The sequence below is a fragment of the Leptonychotes weddellii genome, chromosome 5 (genome assembly GCF_054177405.1).
Source record: "Leptonychotes weddellii isolate Sample4059 chromosome 5, ASM5417740v2, whole genome shotgun sequence".
NCBI lineage: Eukaryota > Metazoa > Chordata > Mammalia > Carnivora > Phocidae > Leptonychotes > Leptonychotes weddellii.
In genome coordinates this window covers 37,284,139-37,304,172 of record NC_138373.1, presented here as the reverse complement: position 1 = coordinate 37,304,172, position 20,034 = coordinate 37,284,139, and the positions used below count along the sequence as shown (strand labels likewise).

The window sequence follows — 20,034 nt, the reverse complement described above, 5'->3', positions numbered from 1 at the left end:
AATACCCCTAAGAGGCTGTCTTCCAAGGAATTGCAAATCTTAGTCCCCTTCTGAGGAGGTGAGGTCTCCGTATTTCTTAGAGACATATTTCCCCCTTGGCACAAGGAGCATTCTAATGAATTAACTAGTTAAGAACTGTTTGGGGGGAGACATAGTCACTGCATCTTTCTGAGTGTGCAGAGTGGAAGCGCTGTCCTGTGGTCCGAGGCAGGAAGCCTGCCTCCCCGGGTACAGCCCTCCTGCGAGCGGCCCCCTCAGGCTGCTCCCAGATGAGCTGGTTCTGCATGCTGTCCCCTCCCGCCTGAGCCGTCTCCTTCCCTTGCCACCGGGTCCTGGGCAGCTCCATCCGTCCAAATGGGAGCTGAGTTTGCAAGCTGACAGGGGATGCGAAGGGCTGGTGGTGCTGATGTCAGAGCCAGAAGACAGTTGTGATTGGACCTAATTAGACCTTGCAGCAGCAAATAGACAAGCTCCCTGCCTGATTGGCTTCAAAGTGTCTGCTGCCAAACAACTAGCAGAGGTGCCAAAGTAGGAGCCCTGCGTCTGGAGCCCAGATCAAGAGAGGCCGCCCGGAAGAGGAGAGCTGGGGCGGGATCGCCCAGCCCGCCCGGCGCACCTTTGCTTCCCCGCGCGCGTCCTGCCCTGCCGTGGAGCCGCTGGGCACGGGGCTGCTCCCGGGGCTCTCAGCCCAGCTGGAGGCGGAGACCCGGAGCAATTCGAGAGAAGGAGGCGGGAGCGTGCGAGGGCTCGGTCCTAAAAAGTGAGCCCGCTCCCTGGCTTGCAGAAGCCTTCAGCAGCGGCGGCGGCGGGAGCAGGAAAGGTGAGCCTGTTGGAGACAGGATTCCTCTCGCGTTCTGCTCGCTCAGTCTCAGCCATGGCATCGGTGCTGGGGGCCAGCAGAGGGTCCGGAGGGCTGAGCAGTCAACTCAAATGCAAGTCTAAGAGAAGGAGGAGACGGCGGTCCAAGAGGAAAGGTAAGGACCTGGCTTTCTGCGCTGCTCCGCTAACTGCACGCTCGTCCGCCCTCCTCCTCGTGTCTGCGGGGGCCGCCTGCTTCGGCAGCTCTACTTTCGGGGCCGGCGGGGCGTCGGTACAAAGCAGAGCGCGCCGCAGTTCAGATCCTTTTGTAAAGGGCCGGCGCTTCTGCGAGCTCAGAGGGGATGGGGAGCCGGGAACGGGGAACAGAGCGGCGGGCTCCGCGAAGCCTGGGCTGCGAGCGGCGTGAGGAGGGAGGCAGGGGCAGCGGAGGGGAGCACCCGGCAGCCTCACTGGAGGACAGTTCCCTCCCTGGCGCGCTCCACAGCCCGGGGCTCTGCCTCTGACGCTTTCAAAAGAGGGGACCTTAGCACACGCTGCCAGAGGAAACACTCACTTAAGCCCGCAGCCCCAGAAACAGGGACAAGACCTCCTGGAACCAGCTCTTAGACCATCCAAATTGTCTGGGAGGAAGGAGTGGGCAGAGCCTGGGCAGTCACGTTTCCAAATTGGCTGACAGTTTCTTCTTAGTCGGGTTGGTACCCGTTGTTGTATAAACACTGGGACCTGCAGAAAGCACGGGCTGGTCCTGGGGCCGGGGGGGGGGGGGGGGCGCAAAAATTAAAACCTGGAAAGAGAAATAGGCAACACAGCTGGTTAGTGGCAAAAACAAAAAACCCTGCAAACCAGAAAGGGAGAAAAAGCAGCCTGATGACAGGTTGCTCCTGCGCCCGTCACTGGTGTTCTGGGGACCGCCGCTGGGAACTTAGTGCATTCCACCACCAGCCCAGGGCTTCCACACGGGGGCCAAGGAAAAATGCCCTAAAAATGCTGCTGCCGCCTGCGCGCACTCCCCGGAGCCGGGAAAGATTCTCCCAGTGCCTCCTGTTCTTTCTTTCCCAGAGAGGAACTTGGTATCAGCAGCTCCCTGTGATGAGTCTGCAGGAGAAAGTTCAGCTCTGATTATTATTTGAAATGTGCTGATTTAAAAAAAAAAAAAAGAGTAAATACAGAGCCCTACGGAACAGTGGGGCAGACATGACTAAAATTTATCAGATTTTCCAGTTTTCTGCTGCAGGATGCATTGTTAGATACGGTGGAGGTTGCTCACCCTCCCCGGAGAATATTCATCTTTGCAGTGGCCTAACTTAAGTTTCTGCCACAGCCCTCCCTGGCTGCCCTCAAATATTCCCGAGCCCTTCACGGCTTCTTCAATAACAGGACTTAGCCAGGCAGCTTGGAGATATCCGAGCCAATATCAGTCACTGCTGAGGGCTTTGTGTCAGGACCGCCGGGAGCAGAGGTGGCTGACACCTTCCCGGGGGGTGTCAGAGCCCTGGGCTTCGGAACGGGGGGATTCTGTGATCCTGTTTAACTCTCAGAGCGGCCAGAGCGGTGCCGGCTGCTCACTTTGTTCCCTGCAAATTTCATCTTGACACGGATCTGTTGGTGCCTTCCAAAACAATGCCAACGGAAAGTGACAACAATATGGGGGCAGGAATCACAGAATTTAATAATGACTATAACTTTTAAGAGAGGAAGAAAGGAAACATTATCTTGTAAATTCTAAGTGTTCATGTTTCCCAGTATCTTCGTTTAGTCTATTTTAACTATTAAAATGGAAGACTATGGACTAACATTTCACAATAAAACAGCATTCTGCAGAAATAAAATACAAGCTGACGGACGTTGGTGCCTTTCTCCAAATTCATTTTTCTTACCTTTAAATGTCAGCCATGCTGGCTTAGGAAGCATCCAATTTGGGAAAGAAAAACAAGAAATCTGAAGGAAGGCTTCATTTGCTATAAACTTAACTACAACAATTCAAAGTGAAATTTCAATGTGAAATATCTCTGTGCCTTGGTTATTTCAAATAAACCAAGTATCTTCATTTTCATTCCCAAAAACTGAGGTGGGAAAGGCTCATGAGAATGCATGTGCTAATTCCTATGCCTCGTAGATTTACGTGTGGGGGTGAAATCTCCTGTGGCGTCTGCCGGCAGCTACCTCGGTAGGAGAATCAACTCAAACTGCCAAATATTCACTTCTCAGGGAAAAGTTAATAATATAAGTGTAAGTGAGCAAATTAAAAAGAAAACATAGCAATTATGGGACATGTTAAACCGTTATGTGCACTGGCTTGGAATAGGTCAGTCTATGTGTAATTCCTAGTCATTACAGATCCTTGTTTTTCCAAGAAAAATGGTGAATTTAAATTATGCTCTAACTGTCATGAATCTCAACAGCAGGGTTGAATAGGATGGCCTCGGCTTTTAAGCTCGTCCATTTAGAAAAACTCTGTATTTGTCACAATTTAAAATCCATGTGTGCATTGGTGGTTGTGAAGGAATTTGTGTAAGGCTCTATTGAGTACTAACTGGAGGCACTGATTGTGAGCACAAAGCAAAGGGCTCTTCTTATATGGGAAAAAATAAATTAGAATAAATGTTAGCCTTATTTGCCAGTGGTACGTATTTGTCCCCCTATTCTAAGGAACAAGGGTGATTTTTGAAGATGCATCTTAACTTTTAGCTCCCGGGGCCGTGAAAAGCTGTGTTTTCTGTGTGTAAACTCCGAAAGTGGCTTTGACATGATTTTTCTTTTTACCCCACTTATTATTGTCAAAATAATCCATGGGTTTGGAAATTAAAACTGTAGCTACAGCTTAAGTGTGGGATTGGTACGATGCTTGCATTAGTCTTAAGTAAGGTCCAAGGCCTCAGAAATAAAATATTTTTCTGTACTCGGTATTTTTAGTCACAGTACCACACAGGGAGTGGTATATATCTGTAAGAACCCCCCCAAAAAACTTAGTCCCAGGTATGAACTAGCCAGGACCTGCATTTGTCTCCCAGATAAACTTTAAAGAAGATGCTCAGAGCAAACCTACCCACCCACCAATCTCTCTCCGTTCTCTTATCAGGACCCAATATGATGTATTTTTGCATTTTCTCGGTGTGTTACTTTTTAGTTGGGACTTTCTCTTAGAAATTATTTATGAGCGATTTACATTTTCTGCACACGTGAAAAAAATGTCAAAATTTGAGTTTCGGGTAGAAGAAAAATAGGCAACTAAAAAAACAAACAAACAAAACAGTGTAAAGGAGAAGCAAGCCGTGTAATTTTTACACATGTGGGTGGCTAAGGGTTGCTCACGCTGTGTAATATGTGAGACGTGTTGTCAGAAAACACTGGGAGCTCTTGTAGTTTGTGCAGTTTATTTATCTACTAAATACCCTCGTAGCTCACTGCTCGTGGGGGTTCGGGGAGGCAGCACTTGATTCTGTAGCTCTGGGTGGAACGATGCGAGGCAATCGCGCAGAGCCGAGTCTGCCTTAGGTACTTGGAGCAATGTCTCCCATGCTCGACAAGAACTTGGGTGCATGAATATTATCAAAGATCTGTCACTTAGTCCAAAATGATGAAGGTAAAGGTTTAAGGTTATTTAAAATTAGTATCAACTCAGCCAGGGGGAATAAGAGGTACTCATGGAAACAGCATGCTATATAATGATAAATCACTTCCGATTTTATCAGATAATCTCCCAACCACTGGGTAACGAGTCCGAGGGATTGCATAGGTGCATTTTTAATCATTAAAATAAGACCTACATTCTGTTGTGTATTTGTGTTGCTCTTTCTTTCGTGAGTGTGGTTGTCCTGCAAAAAACTATGCATCAGCATGAAATGCATTTTGTAAATAAAATATCTTTAGTATTCGACCATGAGCACATACAATGTGTATACCAGACAGAGAAAAAGAAGGAACTTTGGAAAACTATTCGAAATGCTCTATAAACAATCATTTGTTTTCAGTTGGCGAATTGGATTCGGTCATCAGCACATGACCTTTCTTTCTCTCTCTTTCTTTTTTTTTTTTTTTGAGGCATTTGGCAGCAAAATCAGTTAATGCTTGAAATCTAGATATTGTTGCAGGGTGAGGGGTTACACAGAGTTTCAGAAAATTGGAGGTGAGTTTTGGAAACAGCAAGGCAAGGTGTTGCTCTGTACAGGTAAGCTGACGAATCACAGGAGGGCAGGAGCACAGGCTGCTGGCTGACTGTGGTGAAATGCAGATAAAAAGTTGGCAAAAGGAACAGAATAAGTGCAGCAGATGGACGACAGACACAGGCTTGCTGTGAAACGGGATTCCATGAAAAATTAATGAAATAGAAAGATTGTGTTAAGGATGAGGTGGGCAGGCGGTGGGGCTCCTTCGCCCCTGTCACGGCCTGGGTGTCACAGGACCGTGCCTCATCTCGGCTGGTGGGGACCCAGCCCCGCACCAGCACCACGCGTCCCCGTGCTCCCGCCTGCCTCGTTGTCTGACAGCTCAAGAGGAAGGACTAGATGTCGTGATAAAACTAAATTGATTAAACCGCGCGCCGTCATCTAATTGAGTAGGGCTCTCCCCCACCCTCTCTCTTTAAAATTTGTGTTAGTACCTCTGGTTTCTAGTGACCCGTATCACAGCAGTAATTTGAGATTGCTTCAAGGGCATTAGATATGATGAGTGAACTTGAATTTAGAATAAAAATATGAGACTCATGTATCCGTATCTAAATAGTGGTGATCCAGTGATGGCTGAAGCACTGTCCCAGAAGAGCATTATGTAAGGAAATGCACAATAAGGAAATTGTATTTTTCTTAGTGGAGGCATGGAAAGATAGCTCACGCTCTGAGAGCCTTCAGTGTTCAATTTAAAAAACCACACACGTGTTTGTTGTTGTGCCTATGTGTACCTGCATGCACAGCAAAGAGAGTTGAAACATTTGAGCATTTTGTAGGTCTGCCTGCTTCCTTTTCTAAAATGCTAGAGAATGAATGCTAGTGTTTTCATAACATGGACAATTCTAAACAATTCATAAGACCAAAAATAATTATACTAGTCTGCTCTTCTTCCATCATGTAAATATGTAAATATATTATTTCTAAATAGATGCTGCATTGGCTAACTGGGCTCTTAATTACTAGCAAATAAGATTTCTACAAGGATAAATTTTCCACATGGTAAAAACAAGATTTTAGAAGCACTTCTTATAGCCATTTCTAAACTAAAAAAAAAAAAAAAAAAAAGTGAATGCCAAGCGAAATATGAAAAGCACGGATATCCTTCACAAAACACTAGCCATGTGGCTCTGCGTTACAAGGAAAAACAGCCCAGCAATGCCCTGTCTGAATTCACATCGTTAAGTATCTCTAAGTAGAGTGAACCTGAATTAACCCCATCTCTTCAATTTGTTTTTCCTCCCACTGAAATATAGAAGTATATGCCGTTAACTGTTTCATTAGGCAAAGAGAATTGTTTATTCCTAACTATTAATATACTATAATTCACTTACGGATGTACCACTATCAAATAAAGGGACCTTACTTTCAAAAAGAGGGGGAGCATTTGTCCAATTCTTGATCCACATGTAAATCTGATGCATTCCGTGAGCTTCAGGAAACAGAAAGGAGGGCACATTTAGAAATTTGTGACAGACTCCTGTCCCTGCATGCGTGCTTACCTTGGTTCCAACACATCCCCCTGCCATGATTAAACTTTTATTGATTTGTTTATTTTATTTAAAAGGAATAGGGGTACAGAGGCTCTTTTGTCTGATTTTTGACTGGCTCTGTCTCAGTAACATCTGGACAAACGCAGCTCTTAGAGGCCCCTGTCCTCACCTGCACGTTGATGAGTGGATCCAGTTCCCAGGAACCACATCAAAGAATCACAACCTAGAAATGGATAGATTTGCTTTTTAAGAGATCGGTAATTTTCCCAAAATTAAACTTGATCACTTGCAAAGACAGAAGGTGGTGGGGGTTTTTTATTTTGTTTTGTTTGGTTTTGTTTTCTGAAGAGTGATAAATATTTCAAAAAAAAAAAAAAAAGTTAATCTGAGTGTCTGGGTCTTCTCCATACCCTGTGGGCATTTACTCATCTTTCATTCTAGTTACAGGTATTGCATATGAAGGGCAGCAAAAATAAGTTCATTTTATTATTTTATTGATGAGGAATGAATACAATTAGTACCTGGTTTCTGGTGAGAAAGTGGCTAGTAAGGGTCCTCTTGGTGTGATACGCATTTGTGTGTTTGTGTAATATACACACACGTTTACTGGTATCTGTCTTAAATTATAAAAATGATCAATAGTTAAGCTTACATTTTAAATCTCAAAAAATAGCAAACAGGTAACCTAAATTTTATATTTGTGTTAAAGAGGGGACTTTATGCTTCATTAAGAAATAGTGTTCAGTAAATGGAGCATTTAGACAAAGAAAAGTAGCATTCATGTTTAAGATGGAAGAGACATATAATATAAATGCTCAGGGAGCTCTTAGGTTTTAAGATCGTTTCTTTTGACTCTCTAAGAGATGAAATGATAAAAGCTTTTCTTCTGCTGTGTGCACTTGAAATGGCTCGGCCAAGCATCTGGTGCAAAAACTGTCCGAGTGGCCGCGTGTGCAGCCGATAATCCCGCTCCAACGTGAAGATCCCCAGGAGCTGGCCTCCAGCCGGAAGGCAACGCTCTGTCTCCACCCCTAGGAGGATCAGAATCTCTGAGGGATTAGGGAGAGAAATCCAGCGGTGTAGACAAAAGGTGGACCAGGACAGTTATTATTTCTAGCGTAAGCACCTGCTCACTTAAGCTAGAGTGTGGTTGCATCCATCCCACTGAGCATGTTTGTAACAGCGCCTACGGAGAACTTATTTATGAAAGAGATCAAGGTTTCTTTCTGTTGCTGTTGCTTCACCATTTGGACAAAAAAATGAAACTGACATTGCTCAGAATTTATTAGTAAACATTCTTTCCTGGAGTCCGCACTATACAGAAGTGAAGCTTACACCTGAGGGATCATCCCACACTTCCAGATGATTTGCACGTAATAGGAAGTGTTCTCTTAAATACCTTGACCAGGATGTGCTTAAGAGAATTTTATAGGTTTAATTAATCTTCGCTGCTCCATTTATTTCAGATGAAACCCTGATTCTTGTTTCCCACAGCTGAGAGACAGAAGACCCGCCTCATCATTTTGCAGTGTCTTACATGGTTTCTCAAATACGTCTTCTACATGGGGCATTAAAATAGGGTGGAGGGGACTCGGCTCTCTGAAACAGGACCTGTCACTAGTTGACAATGCAAACCCGAGTGGAGTCCCTTCTCTGCTGAAAAACAATAAAAAGTGGGGGAGCTGCTGTTTCTGAGAAGCAGGACCTGCAAATCATAATAAACCGGCTCAGAGCATCTGCCTCGGACACCAGTAATTGATTAAAAAACAGATTTTGTCAGTAATCTGGAAGTACCCAGATTCCCTCTCGTTAAAATTAATGCAGTATTTCCTAAAAGTTTAATTGCTTTTGGAAAAGTGCAATTTAATAAACATGACAGAAACGTCAGCAAAATAGATTCTGACCTCCTCTGCACCCCAAGTCTGGCTGGGTTCACTCAACCCTGGCAATAACAGATGCTCCACTTGTATTAGGCTCCGGGCTATGAAAGCATCGGGTCCTTAAAGGAAACACGTGCTCTCTTTCCTCCAGATCGCGTGGGGCCTGAGCACTGAGGTGGCAAATGTGCCCAAGTTCGGACGGTCAAACAAAAGAAGACTTTTATAAATTTGGGTGTTCAGTGAAAGAGTATTTAAAGGTACCACCTTTTACTCTTCCTTGAGTGAATAAAAACATAGAGGGCCAAATTTAACCATTGACATAAAGATATCTTTATGCACACCTCAGCTCTCCCTACTAATGCCTTAGATGAAAGTTTTTAAAAGACAACCCAGATTCCAGCAACATCACAACAGGAGGTGACGTTTTAATTCCAAACGCATGGTTCAAGGAGATATATATATATCTATATATATATATATATATATATATTTATGTGAAGGACTCGATGCTGCTAATTTTCTTTCTAAAGAAAAAAATTTGAAATAGAAATCCTTGCTATACCCCCAGGGAAAATCCTAGGATAAACAGTAGCTTGTAAGAAACCCCAAGACAGCAGCATGGGGGTCCCCTCACTTTGCGAGCCTTTGAAAGACACAGCCCTGGGCAGGTAGCCTTGACGTGTAGTAAACGGGTGCCCAGGCCTTACATCCGTGCTCTGTCAGCATCTGCAGAGGGCCGTCTATTCAGTTCTGATTGAAATTCAGGGAAATATTCACTTATTAAGCATTTAGGATGATACTTACTTTAGATCTAACAAATTTGAGAGTTCATATAATTTTATGTAATCACCTGAGTTTTTTCAGCCAATTTGTAGGGAAGTTAAATTATAATTTGGGCTTTTATATGTAGATAATGAATAGAATTCAAGTCATTAAAAAAATGCACTTGTGTGTTTTTGGTAGATTCCTCATATATGCCCACCACATATACACAGAGATGGCAAAGTCTAGACTTAAAATACCACTGACCCTTGAACGACGCGGGTTTGAGCTCCGTGGGTCCAGATTTTTACCCATAAATACAGGGTAGTACCATAAGTGTATTTTCTCTTCCTTATAACTTTTTAATTTTAATTTAATTTTCTTTTCTTTCGCTTACTTTATAGCACGAATACAGTATTCAACACATACAACATACAAACTATGTGTTTTATGTTATCAATAAGGCTTCCTGTCAAGTAGGCCTTTAGTTGTTAGATTTTGGGGGAGTCAGAAGTCGTATGAGGATTTTAAACTATGTGTTTTATGTAATCAATAAGGCTTCCTGTCAACAGTAGTCGTTAGATTTTGGGGAAGTCAGAAGTTCTATGAGGATTTTCAACTGCGCGGGGGTTGGCGTCTCTACCCTGATGTTGCTCAAGGGTCCACTATACACATAAGCATTTGTTGGAATGAGAGATTTCAAAATATTAAAAGATTATCTAACTCTGAAACATCAAAAGTCTAATATACACACATTTTTAGATGGACATTTATAAAACCGTGTACAGAAAACAAAAATCTTGAGTAGATTGAGAACACAGACTCCTTGAGAGAGTGAAAAAAATGGCCTTGGTGTATGACCACGCTTTATGGTCCTGAGGTTAACATTCATTAATAGTAAAGTTCCAAAACATCATTCTTTTAAATTATCCTCTTGTGCATATTTCACACCAAGTGAAATAAATATTTTTGTCTTTGTCACTGATAAAAAATGATCTATCCTTTCCCATCATAAGACAAGAGAGAAACAAAAACCACATGGTCGGAAGAGATTTTACTGAAGAGAGAATGAAAGAGACAGGGAGACAGAGAGAATGACTTCCGCCTCTTCCTTTCCGTGCCCTATTCAGAGTTCACCCTCTTACATTTTATTTTCTGTACCTTCTAAAACAGAAAGGCACTCGACTTAAAAGTATGGGGCATCCTTGTCTTGCCTGCAGTTTTGCCTTAAACATTTTATGTGCATTCAGACAAGGGCTGTATCTGAAGGAAGAACCATGTCTTCACTAAGGTCAAGGACCCAGGAGCTGAAAATACATAAGAAACATGAGTTGGCGTGGTCCTCGTCTCTGGGCTTATGTTGTATATGGGGTTTTACACACACAAATGTAAAATCAAAGCAGAGAATAAAAATAGACTATCATGACCCTAACACACTTATTAGGTCCTACGGGAATTTTTTTAATGCAAGATATTACTGCATTTTTTACAAAATTGGATTGCTATTATATTTCTTTTATGACATCAAGTGAAACGCCTGTGTAAAAACTAACTCATTAAAATATAAACCCCTCTAGGTTTGAACACTTTTATTTCTCCCACAATGTCAAAACGTAATAGCTACTCAATTAAAACCCACTGAGAACATTGATTTTGTTTTTGAAATAAGAACTGCTTAAAGAAATCATCAGTACCCTATAGGAGAAAGGAACATTTTCTAAGGGGATTGTGTACCGATCGTGGGAGCCGTAGCAGTTTGCATAAGGGAACGAATGTTGGGCGAGAGCGTATGGGGCGGCTACTCAGAAGCCGTCTCCGGGATGAGGAACATAGGATCACCTGCTGGTGTGAGAGGCAGGCATCGTTCTGTGTGTGTCGTGACTTCTGGGACGGGGGCCCTGATGAGCGTCGTGCTCCCATAAACCAGTACAATGGCTATGTCATTATACACCATCAGTACATGGTTGCCATAGAATCAATTATTAGCTTTAGACTGCAAATTCATAAAGGTTGCTGTCCGATTTATTTTTAAGTTGTTGCTATGTAAATCTGAATCTATTCATGCAGCAAACATTTATGGGACACCTTTATATGTCAGCCACCATGGTAAATGGCAGGCATTAAGCAGTAACAGAAGCTCTGAAAATGTCCTAAAAGAGTCAGAAAGCACATCTCACTTGTCTCTGGCTTGTCTGTAGTCCACGCTGAAGAAATAGCTCACAAAACCCCCTTCCAGAAAGATCGAGAGGCACATCTCTGCCGTTTGTCAAGCCAGCAGCCCTGATGATTGGCACGCGCGTGGATGTGCATGTGGATGGGGTGACATGAAACCCTCAGGCCCACACAAATTCCAAAGATGCTTCCCGGGGAACAGGTCTTCAGAGCTCCGTGTCCCCTGCCCTTGAGTCTTCCACAGCCTCTCTCCTGTGCATCCAGCTTGTGCCCCAGGGAACACCTGCCTCAAGAGTTCATGTCTGTCCCTGAATCTCCCACACCTGACTCCTCCTGGCACTGGCCAAGAACTCAGCCACCATCTTGCTTCCTGGCTAACAAAAATTCAACTCGTCCTCATTGCTAGGAACAAGCATTGCATGTGTCTGTGTCATGCAAAAGTCCAGCACCAAACCAAAGAAAGGAAGCCAACGTGGCATCTAGCAGCTTGGCATTCTTTGCCTGGAGGTCGTACAAAGTAGGACATAGAGCTCATCCAAATAGTCCTTGAAGGCGTTCCCACTGCCATGTGGGCACAGATTACATCCCTGAATCTGCCCTCGCTTCTATGTAGATGGCTTGCTTCTTGGTCTTTCTTGTCTCTTACCTCTTAGAGAACTTTGGCCTTATCTCTGTCTCTGTTTCCGTCTCGTACTTGTTCACTAAGCAGGGGACGTGTGTAGAACCCACACCCAAGCTCCAGCACTGGTCTGCTTACGTCCACACCAGTGATGCTGGCTGCAGTCATTAGGTCTAGATATTTATCTATAATGAGACTTCAGAACGTTTCCAAACTCAAACATCAGGAAACAATAAAAGTAGGAGTTGATAAAATTGAAACCAGCAGAAATTGGACATTAGCATCCATACCTCTTCACCAGTAAACCACCTGATTCTTAACCCAGATGACGAAGGAAATCCCTTGACTCATTTGGACTTTTCTTCTGTGGGTGTTTAGGCTGAGCTGATCTGTTTCCCAAAATGGCCCTGACTCGTTTCTCTCCATTCTAAAATGTTATTGCTAAGATCGGGGTTCTTATCACTAATATTAAAATCACCTCCATCTGAAAATAATCAGGTTTCACATACGAATGCAGAGACATTGTCTACCCTTATATGCATGTGTGTGTATGTATATATACATATATTCATTCAATGTCATATTTAGGTGACCTATAAATGAACTTTTTAAAAATTTTATTATGTTATGTTAGTCAGCATACATTACAGCATTAGTTTTTTTTTTTTTAAGATTTTTTATTTATTTATTTGACAGAGAGACACATCGAGAGAGAGAACACAAGCAGGGGCAGAGGGAGAGGGAGAAGCAGGCTTCCCACAGAGCAGGGAGCCCGATGCAGGGCTCGATCCCAGGACCCTGGGATCATGACCTGAGCCGAAGGCAGACGCTTAATGACTGAGCCACCCAGGCGCCCCACATCATTCGTTTTTGATGTAGTGATCCATGATTCATTGTTTGTGTATAACACCCAGTCCTCCATGCCGTACGTGCCCTCCTTAATACCCATCACCCGGCTAACCCATGCCCCACACCCCTCCCCTCTAAAACCCTCAGTTTGTTTCTCAGAGTCCAGAGTCTCTCACGGTTCATCTCTCCCTCCGATTCCCCCCCTTCATTTTTCCCTTCCTTCTCCTAATGTCCTCCATGCTATTCCTTATGTTCCACAAATAAGTGAAACCATATGATAATTGACTTTCTCTGCTTGACTTATTTCACTTAGCGTAATCTCCTCCAGTCCCATCCATGCTGATGTAAAAGTTGGGTATTCGTCCTTTCTGATGGCTGAGTAATATTCCATTGTATATATGGACCACATCTTCTTAATCTATAGATGAACTTTTAAGATAAAATTTAGAATAGGAGGGGCTTTTTGTATTCATTAGTCGAAATAACTCTACACAAAAGCCTAGGTCACAGTGTATTCGTGTGCGAGAGCCGGCATAACAAAACACCACAGATAGGACAGCTTCAACAACAGACGTTCACTGCCTCGAGTGCTGGAGGCTGGGAGTCTGAGGTCCAGAAGTGGGCAAGGCTGGTGTCTCCTAAGGCCTCTCTCCTGGATGTGCAGACACCGTCCCTTCCCTGTGTCCTCACGTGGTTGTCCCTCCACACATTGTCTGTGTCCTGATCTCCTCTTCTTATAAGGACCCCAGTCAGATTGGATTAGGGTCCACCTAGTGACCTCATCTTACCTTAGTCACCTCTTTAAAGACCCTGTCTCCAAATATGGTCACATTCTGAGGTCCTGGGTGTTAGGTCTTCCACATGTGAACTTGGGAGGAAACAATCCAGCCCTTAACAGAAAAGCACAATTCTGTTCACCTTCAGAGACATTTCCTGAAAACTAAAGTGTTCTGCAGGTTATCAGTGCTTTCTTTCCAGAAACATCATGTCTACCTCAATGCAGGCCAAAGAATTCCTAGATTCCATTTCTTGGCCATCATATCTGCAGGATATAAACCATGACATCTCTAGTGGATGATCTACACTTGTACAATTGGACTAACATCAGATTTTATTAAATAATGTCCAGAACATTTTTCTCTATTATTTGTCATGAGTGTTGTCACCCAATGTGATGGGACAAACTTTAGTGAATTTTACCTTATCTTGCCTTGTTTCCTCCTTTCCTGCCCCTCTGAAGATCCTCATTTCTAGTTAACGATCATGTGAACTAGCATAATTATAAGAAGGGTGAATGGGGGAGGATTATATTCACCCCTGACTGACCACTCTTCTTCCAACTGGAGTAGGATCAGTCGTATACGTTTCTTACCAGGCGATAAAAAGGATCCTAGGGTATCATTAACTTAACATCGTCTTCATTTTATGGATGAGGGGAGTGGGACCCAAAGAGATAAGCGGTTACTTCAGGAAGCTAAGGCGTGAAAGAGCCAGCCTTGGAGTCCAGGAATGTGGGTCCTCAATGAGAAGAACCATCGCCGTTGGGTGGATTGAACACGCAGGCCCCTAGAGGGAGGGGACTTCCATGGCGAGGGTGGGCAGAGCACCAGAGCCCATGTTCTGTGGGCTCTGTGGCGCTCACTGCCCCCTGGGATCCTCCTGTGGAAACTTCTCAGAAGCAGTGTGCTGGCGCCCGTAACAGCCGTGACATGAAGCCATGGTAGAACGGGCTCCAAGGAGGGTCTCGTACTCGCCATTTTCACCGTGAAACCAGTTCATAATGTCTTAATGAATGTGTGGATGTGGATGTGTTTGTATATATGTAAATACACATCTATGCAAATATTTGTGTCTATATATCTTCCCCTGTGCATTCATTTGCCTAAGTGGTGTCAGTAACACAGTTTTCTGATTTGAAGATTAAAGAAACCATAGAGATCGTTGAACAAACTCAGACGTCAGCATCTTCAGTTTTCAGATGTCTATATAGCATGTATATTGAAATCCAAAATATATTCCAGAATAAGTATAGCACGTAGATTAAATTCCAAAGTAAATTGTTGTGTAAGGCAAAAATATTTAAGGAATATAACGAATTAAGATTAGAGATGAGGTCATTTCAAATTCTCTCTCTCAAACGACAAATAGAAAAAAAAGAAGAAGCCAGCATGCTCTTCATACACAACACCATACACGGAACGGTAAGTCTAGATGAGCACCTTGTTTGTTGTGAATTTCAAATTAGTTAATATTTTGCAATGAAAACAAAACACACTGTTCATTCAGTGAAATGCTGGAACTAAATCTGAACATTATAAAATGAATTCATCAGATTTAAATACACTTTTTTGGTTATTCTGCGTATGGATTTAAAATGAAAGCATTCTGCATTACTTTGTGTGTGTGTTTCTGTGTGTTTGTGCACAGAATGTGTTTTAGCCACTCTCATGCATAAAGGATAAATTCACCATTCCAATCTCCTGGATTAAGCTGGCTCAGATTCTGTGCTGGAGAAACAAAGTCAGAATCAAATTGAAGCCACAGGTAAACACATAGGCTCTGTTTTAAATTCACTGAGTAAATGGATGAAATCTGGACCCCAGAAACAAATTTGGGTACAGAATAGTCAATAGGACATCTGAACTCACCATAGGAGCACCGATTCTGGAAATGCCAACTTTAAAACAAAACGGTGAGATCACTGAGAACCCTCACAAGGAAGCACAATGCACTCCGACAACATAACCAAGGGGCACTAAGGCTCAATATACACAACTCCACTGCACACAAACGGACTGAAATCACTCCTCCCATCTGTTCAAAATTCTATCTATAACATCATTTTACCTAAACACATGCAGGTAGGATCTCTGTTGTGTTTTCAATTCCTTTGTAAACAAATCACCAATTCTTGATGACATTGTATTTATAATGGGCCAATGAATCTCGATCCCTTTTCTCTAGAAATGAGAATGGGATGTCCCCTCCTGCCTGAACGTGGAGAACACGGAGGACTGAGTGGCGGTTTTTGGCCGCTCCCCAGTCGGTTATACGGACTGAGGGGGGAGTCTGGATCTGGAGCAGGGACGAAGGAAGAGCTGAGAAATGATAAAGCACAGATTGGGTCACGGTGGAAGGGGGCCTGAGCCTGGGACACAGAGCTCAGTCTACCAAGGTTGCGGCATCTCAACAATATTATGCGTGGGACTCAGGTTGCACATGGCAGGCCGTATATCCGGCTTAACTGGGCTTTTGTGAACTTCCCCGCTGGTGTAATACCAATGCATAAATTTCTTTATTTGTAAAAATGTCTTCCAACTGCCCATCGATTTACAACAAAAATTGCTCCTAATCTGAGTGGCTTAAAATGTGTGTGCAATCGTGTCTCTGCCCTTCATGTTCCAAGTATGAAAACAGCAAAGCCAGGTCGTGGAATGTAACTCTTCAGTTTTCCAGAGGAAAACAATGCATGGGCAAATTTAGAAAATACTCTGATCATAAGCTTATGTTTTTTAAGTTAATTTTTAATACCTGTTCTTTCTGAATTCTTTCATATCAACATTAACATTTATTGGGCTCTAAAACACATAGTAAACTTTTACCTTTTGTTATATTTTGCTCCACTTTCTTCTCTTTGTTGCTTTGTTGTTTGTTGTTGTTGTTTGTAAGTGACTTTAATTCTTTACGCAAGTTGAATAATAATGAATCCGTTACCATCCTGGTCAGTCTTCTGCTGAGGTTCCTCCAAGGTGATGGAGGGAAAACTCTTGAGTTTGAAATTTAGGTCTATTCATCAATCCCCCGCTGCCTTGGCTTTTGACTACGATAATTGAAGGTGTTGTTGTCTCAGAGTGGAACTGTATTTGTGGGATCATTGTTATCGAAGTAATGGGAACATCGAATGGATAATGTTTAATGTGGACTCATCTAAGGAAAAGTAACAGATGCCCTGAACCTCCTGATAACCTTCCAGGTAGATGCATCCACACCAAGCAAGGGCTGGGAGACACCAGGCACATGCAAGTGAAAAAAAAAAAACAATAAATACAACTGTTCATCTACTTGTCTTTTATACTATTTCCTCTTCTTTTTCACTGTTATATTAGTTGCTGTCCCAGAATTTGCTGCAAGTGGACTGTCAAGCCTCCACCAATGATCTCCTAACAAGGGTAGTCATGTGGGCAGGTCTGCCCAGGTAGGGCCAGGGTCCATCTACAGTGAGGGACTAGATAGAAGGGATGCCTGTAAGCTTCCTGGCGGAGGCAGTTAAAGTCACCTGCCCCAGAACTTACGAAACAACCCTAAATAGTACTACAATTCCACTAAATACTCCAAGACCCGCCAAAAGACATTCTTTTCTCCTTCCCTTTTTTGTTGCATCTTCCTGAGAGCTATATTACTGTTACATTTGTGGCTTTGATGCTCCTGCTTTATATTTGTCTAAGACAGCATTCCATTTTTTGATTGTTTTCACAAAATCAACTCAAAGCCATCTTTGGTGTGCATATATATTGGAAGAGCCTGGAACTATTTCTAGAGCACAGTCCGAGAATGGGAACGAAAGCAGAGAGCCAGTGCAGGGCACGGAGGACCACGGGTGGGGGAACCGAACACATTGCGGGGGGCAGGACCTGGACGCCCGTGGTCGCGTGGTACCACTGCAGGGTGTCACTGCCCCCCGGGCCTGCGAGCCGCCCCTGTCACGCCTGCAATGGCCTGACACCAGGGGCTCCTGTAGCCAGACATCAATCACCATCACGTGTGTATGTTGATGTTTCTGCCCCCAAATCACTGAGACATGAGCCCAATCTGAGAAGAGCTCAGAAAACTTCCACAATCAAAACCGACGCAAAACTCACAACCTAATCAGGCAGAGACCCGGGGAATGTGGCTTTGTACACCAGTGTCAGGAGGCCCCTTTTGCTGTCCTGCCAGAGGACGGACAGGTCAGTGTCGAGAAAACGCAGTCAGTAGGGATCTCAGGGGCGCTGCCTGCCCCGCAGGTTCCAGTGTGAATCCAGAAGGCTTGGGGATGCCTTCCTGTCTGCCAAGGCACATGTGAATTTGCAGGTTATTTCCTAGATTTTTAAAGTAACTAATATTTTATTATCATATTCTCTCCAGTAGATCCTTGACATCCATTAGAGATACATATTCAGAGATTTGTGAATCATAAATCTGACAATATTTTATAGCAGGTCATTTCTCCCATGGACCGAAGGAAAGTAAAATTTCCAAATGGGGAGATTCATGCAACATTCAAGATGCATGTTTAAAAAAAAAAAGCTTGGGATAGTTTGATTTTTATAAATTTAGCAAGTTGTTTTATTACAAGGCTTCTCAGAGCGAGTGCTTGTTGATAATATCGAAGGCAAGGAGAAGCATGCAATGTAATTTATATTATTTTTAAAAATTTTGATGTAACATTTTAAACTTAACTTTTGAGGACCATACAACAAAGTCTCACTTAACATTAGCATTCATTGGGATAAAGTTTAGGAAATGCCCACGTAATTGAGCATTGCTGAACATTTTCCCTGGCTCCTTCCCAATGGAATCTGCTACTAAGTAGTCTGTATTACGATTTTTAATTGATCTAAAACTTCTGTGTTCTTCCTAAGAACCAGAATTTTTTAGACCCATAAACACCTTCTTTATTCCTGTCACCAGCCATATTAGAGGACTATCTATCAGATTTCGGGTTGTTTTCTATCATCTCTTCGGAATCTAAGCCACCTTTCAGACTGGGGAAGCCAAATGGCCCGTGGTGGCGCTTACGTGCCCACTGGACCTGGAGGGGCCACTGCAAAGCATAACCCACAGCCAGAGTTCATCATTGTCCAGCAAGGTGTCCAGAGCTCTGGCCGTCATCTGGAGGAGAAGGGAGGCCAGGAGTGATGGAGACATCCAGCCTCACTGTCCCGCTGCCCAGCTCTGGAACCTTCCAGAGCACCTCCTCCTTTCTTCCGCTTCCCCAGCCTCTGTCCGTTCTATGAGTCCCTTATTTCCAGTAAATATTCTTTTTGCTTAAAACTAATGCATTTAGTTTCAACTTCTTATAAATAAGAACTATCATATGACTTTCTTTTCAGGATCCTTTTAAAAGAATAGAAGAGCAAGGCAAAAATGAGACACAGTGCTGGGAAATGGGTGGTGAGTCCTTGGCTAGGTCACCCTCCCACACAGTGATTTTACTCCTGTTCAGCATTCTTTGGGAGACTATTCCGTTTCAATATCACAATACCCGCCCATTCCTACATTTCCTAGATCTTTGGGGTCAATTGTCACCCACTGTTTTAAAAGAATTATGTTATTACATTTAATATGAAATAACTGTGAAAGTTTCCCAATCAGTTAATCAAAATCTATTATTCATATAGCAAAAAAAAAAAAAATCATTTAGTGGTTTTTATTTTTTCCTTAAACCCCACTTACTTTCAGAAGGAAGGTTATATGATTACCATAAAAGTCAGAGATACAGTGAACCTTTGCAAATGAAAATACACTTCCAGATTGAATGGAAGAATTTGGGGGGATAATCTGACTACCGAGCATTAGATAAAGTTCTGGTCTTCCTGGTAGCCAAGGCAAGAAAGGAAACATAAAGAGTTGCATTATAGACTTGTTGTATTCTCATCAAAGCAATAAAGCAGGGTGTGAAACCATAGGAAGAAAGAAATTAGGTTCTTTGACTCAGGAACATGTGAGAGCATATGTAACTAATTGGATATTATGGTTATAAAAGGACTTCATTAAGGTTTCAATGAAGCATCTGGTTTTTAATCCGCTGGTTCTCATGGACTGTCCACACAGAGCCAGTTCTAAAATGTGCGTGCAGTGGTTAAGGGGCTCACAGTCTCCGTGGGGTCACTTCTTACCCTTCAGGCTGGCATGGTTATGTCAGGACCATAACGCCAGGCAAGAGGCTTCCTGCGGCAAGAGCGTACATGCATCCAATAGATTAAAAGCCAAGTCAAGTTATTTACATACAAAATGTAAGAAGTAGGTTATAGGACCCACATCCAGTTGTTACCATTTAAGGCTGAATTTTGAGGATACCGTTTTTTCATTCTGAATGCACGCCCAGAAAGCCAGCACTGACCAGCAAAGTAAAGGCTCCATGCAGATTAGAAATGCTCTTTAGGCAAATTATTTTAGCTTTGGTTTTCAGTAAATGAAACAAAGATTAGCATTTAGCTTTAAAAACAACATGCCTCAATTTTGTTTGCTCCTCCAGCCGGTTTCTGGAGGGAGATCTCAGCCCTCAGGGGACTTAG

The 20,034-nt window shown here is 43.1% G+C and overlaps 1 protein-coding gene across 1 annotated transcript in view; it reads left to right on the top strand.

The window, feature by feature from the left end:
* Window positions 1–431: 431 nt before the first annotated feature.
* The window catches only part of ADARB2 (adenosine deaminase RNA specific B2 (inactive)), a 375,765-nt gene continuing 356,162 nt past the window's right edge, over window positions 432–20,034 (top strand). Inside the window, exon 1 of the mRNA XM_031025842.2 lies at window positions 432–974. Within this exon, the coding sequence (XP_030881702.1) occupies window positions 875–974 (100 nt within the window). The 5' untranslated portion in view covers window positions 432–874. The remainder of the gene's footprint in view (window positions 975–20,034) is intronic.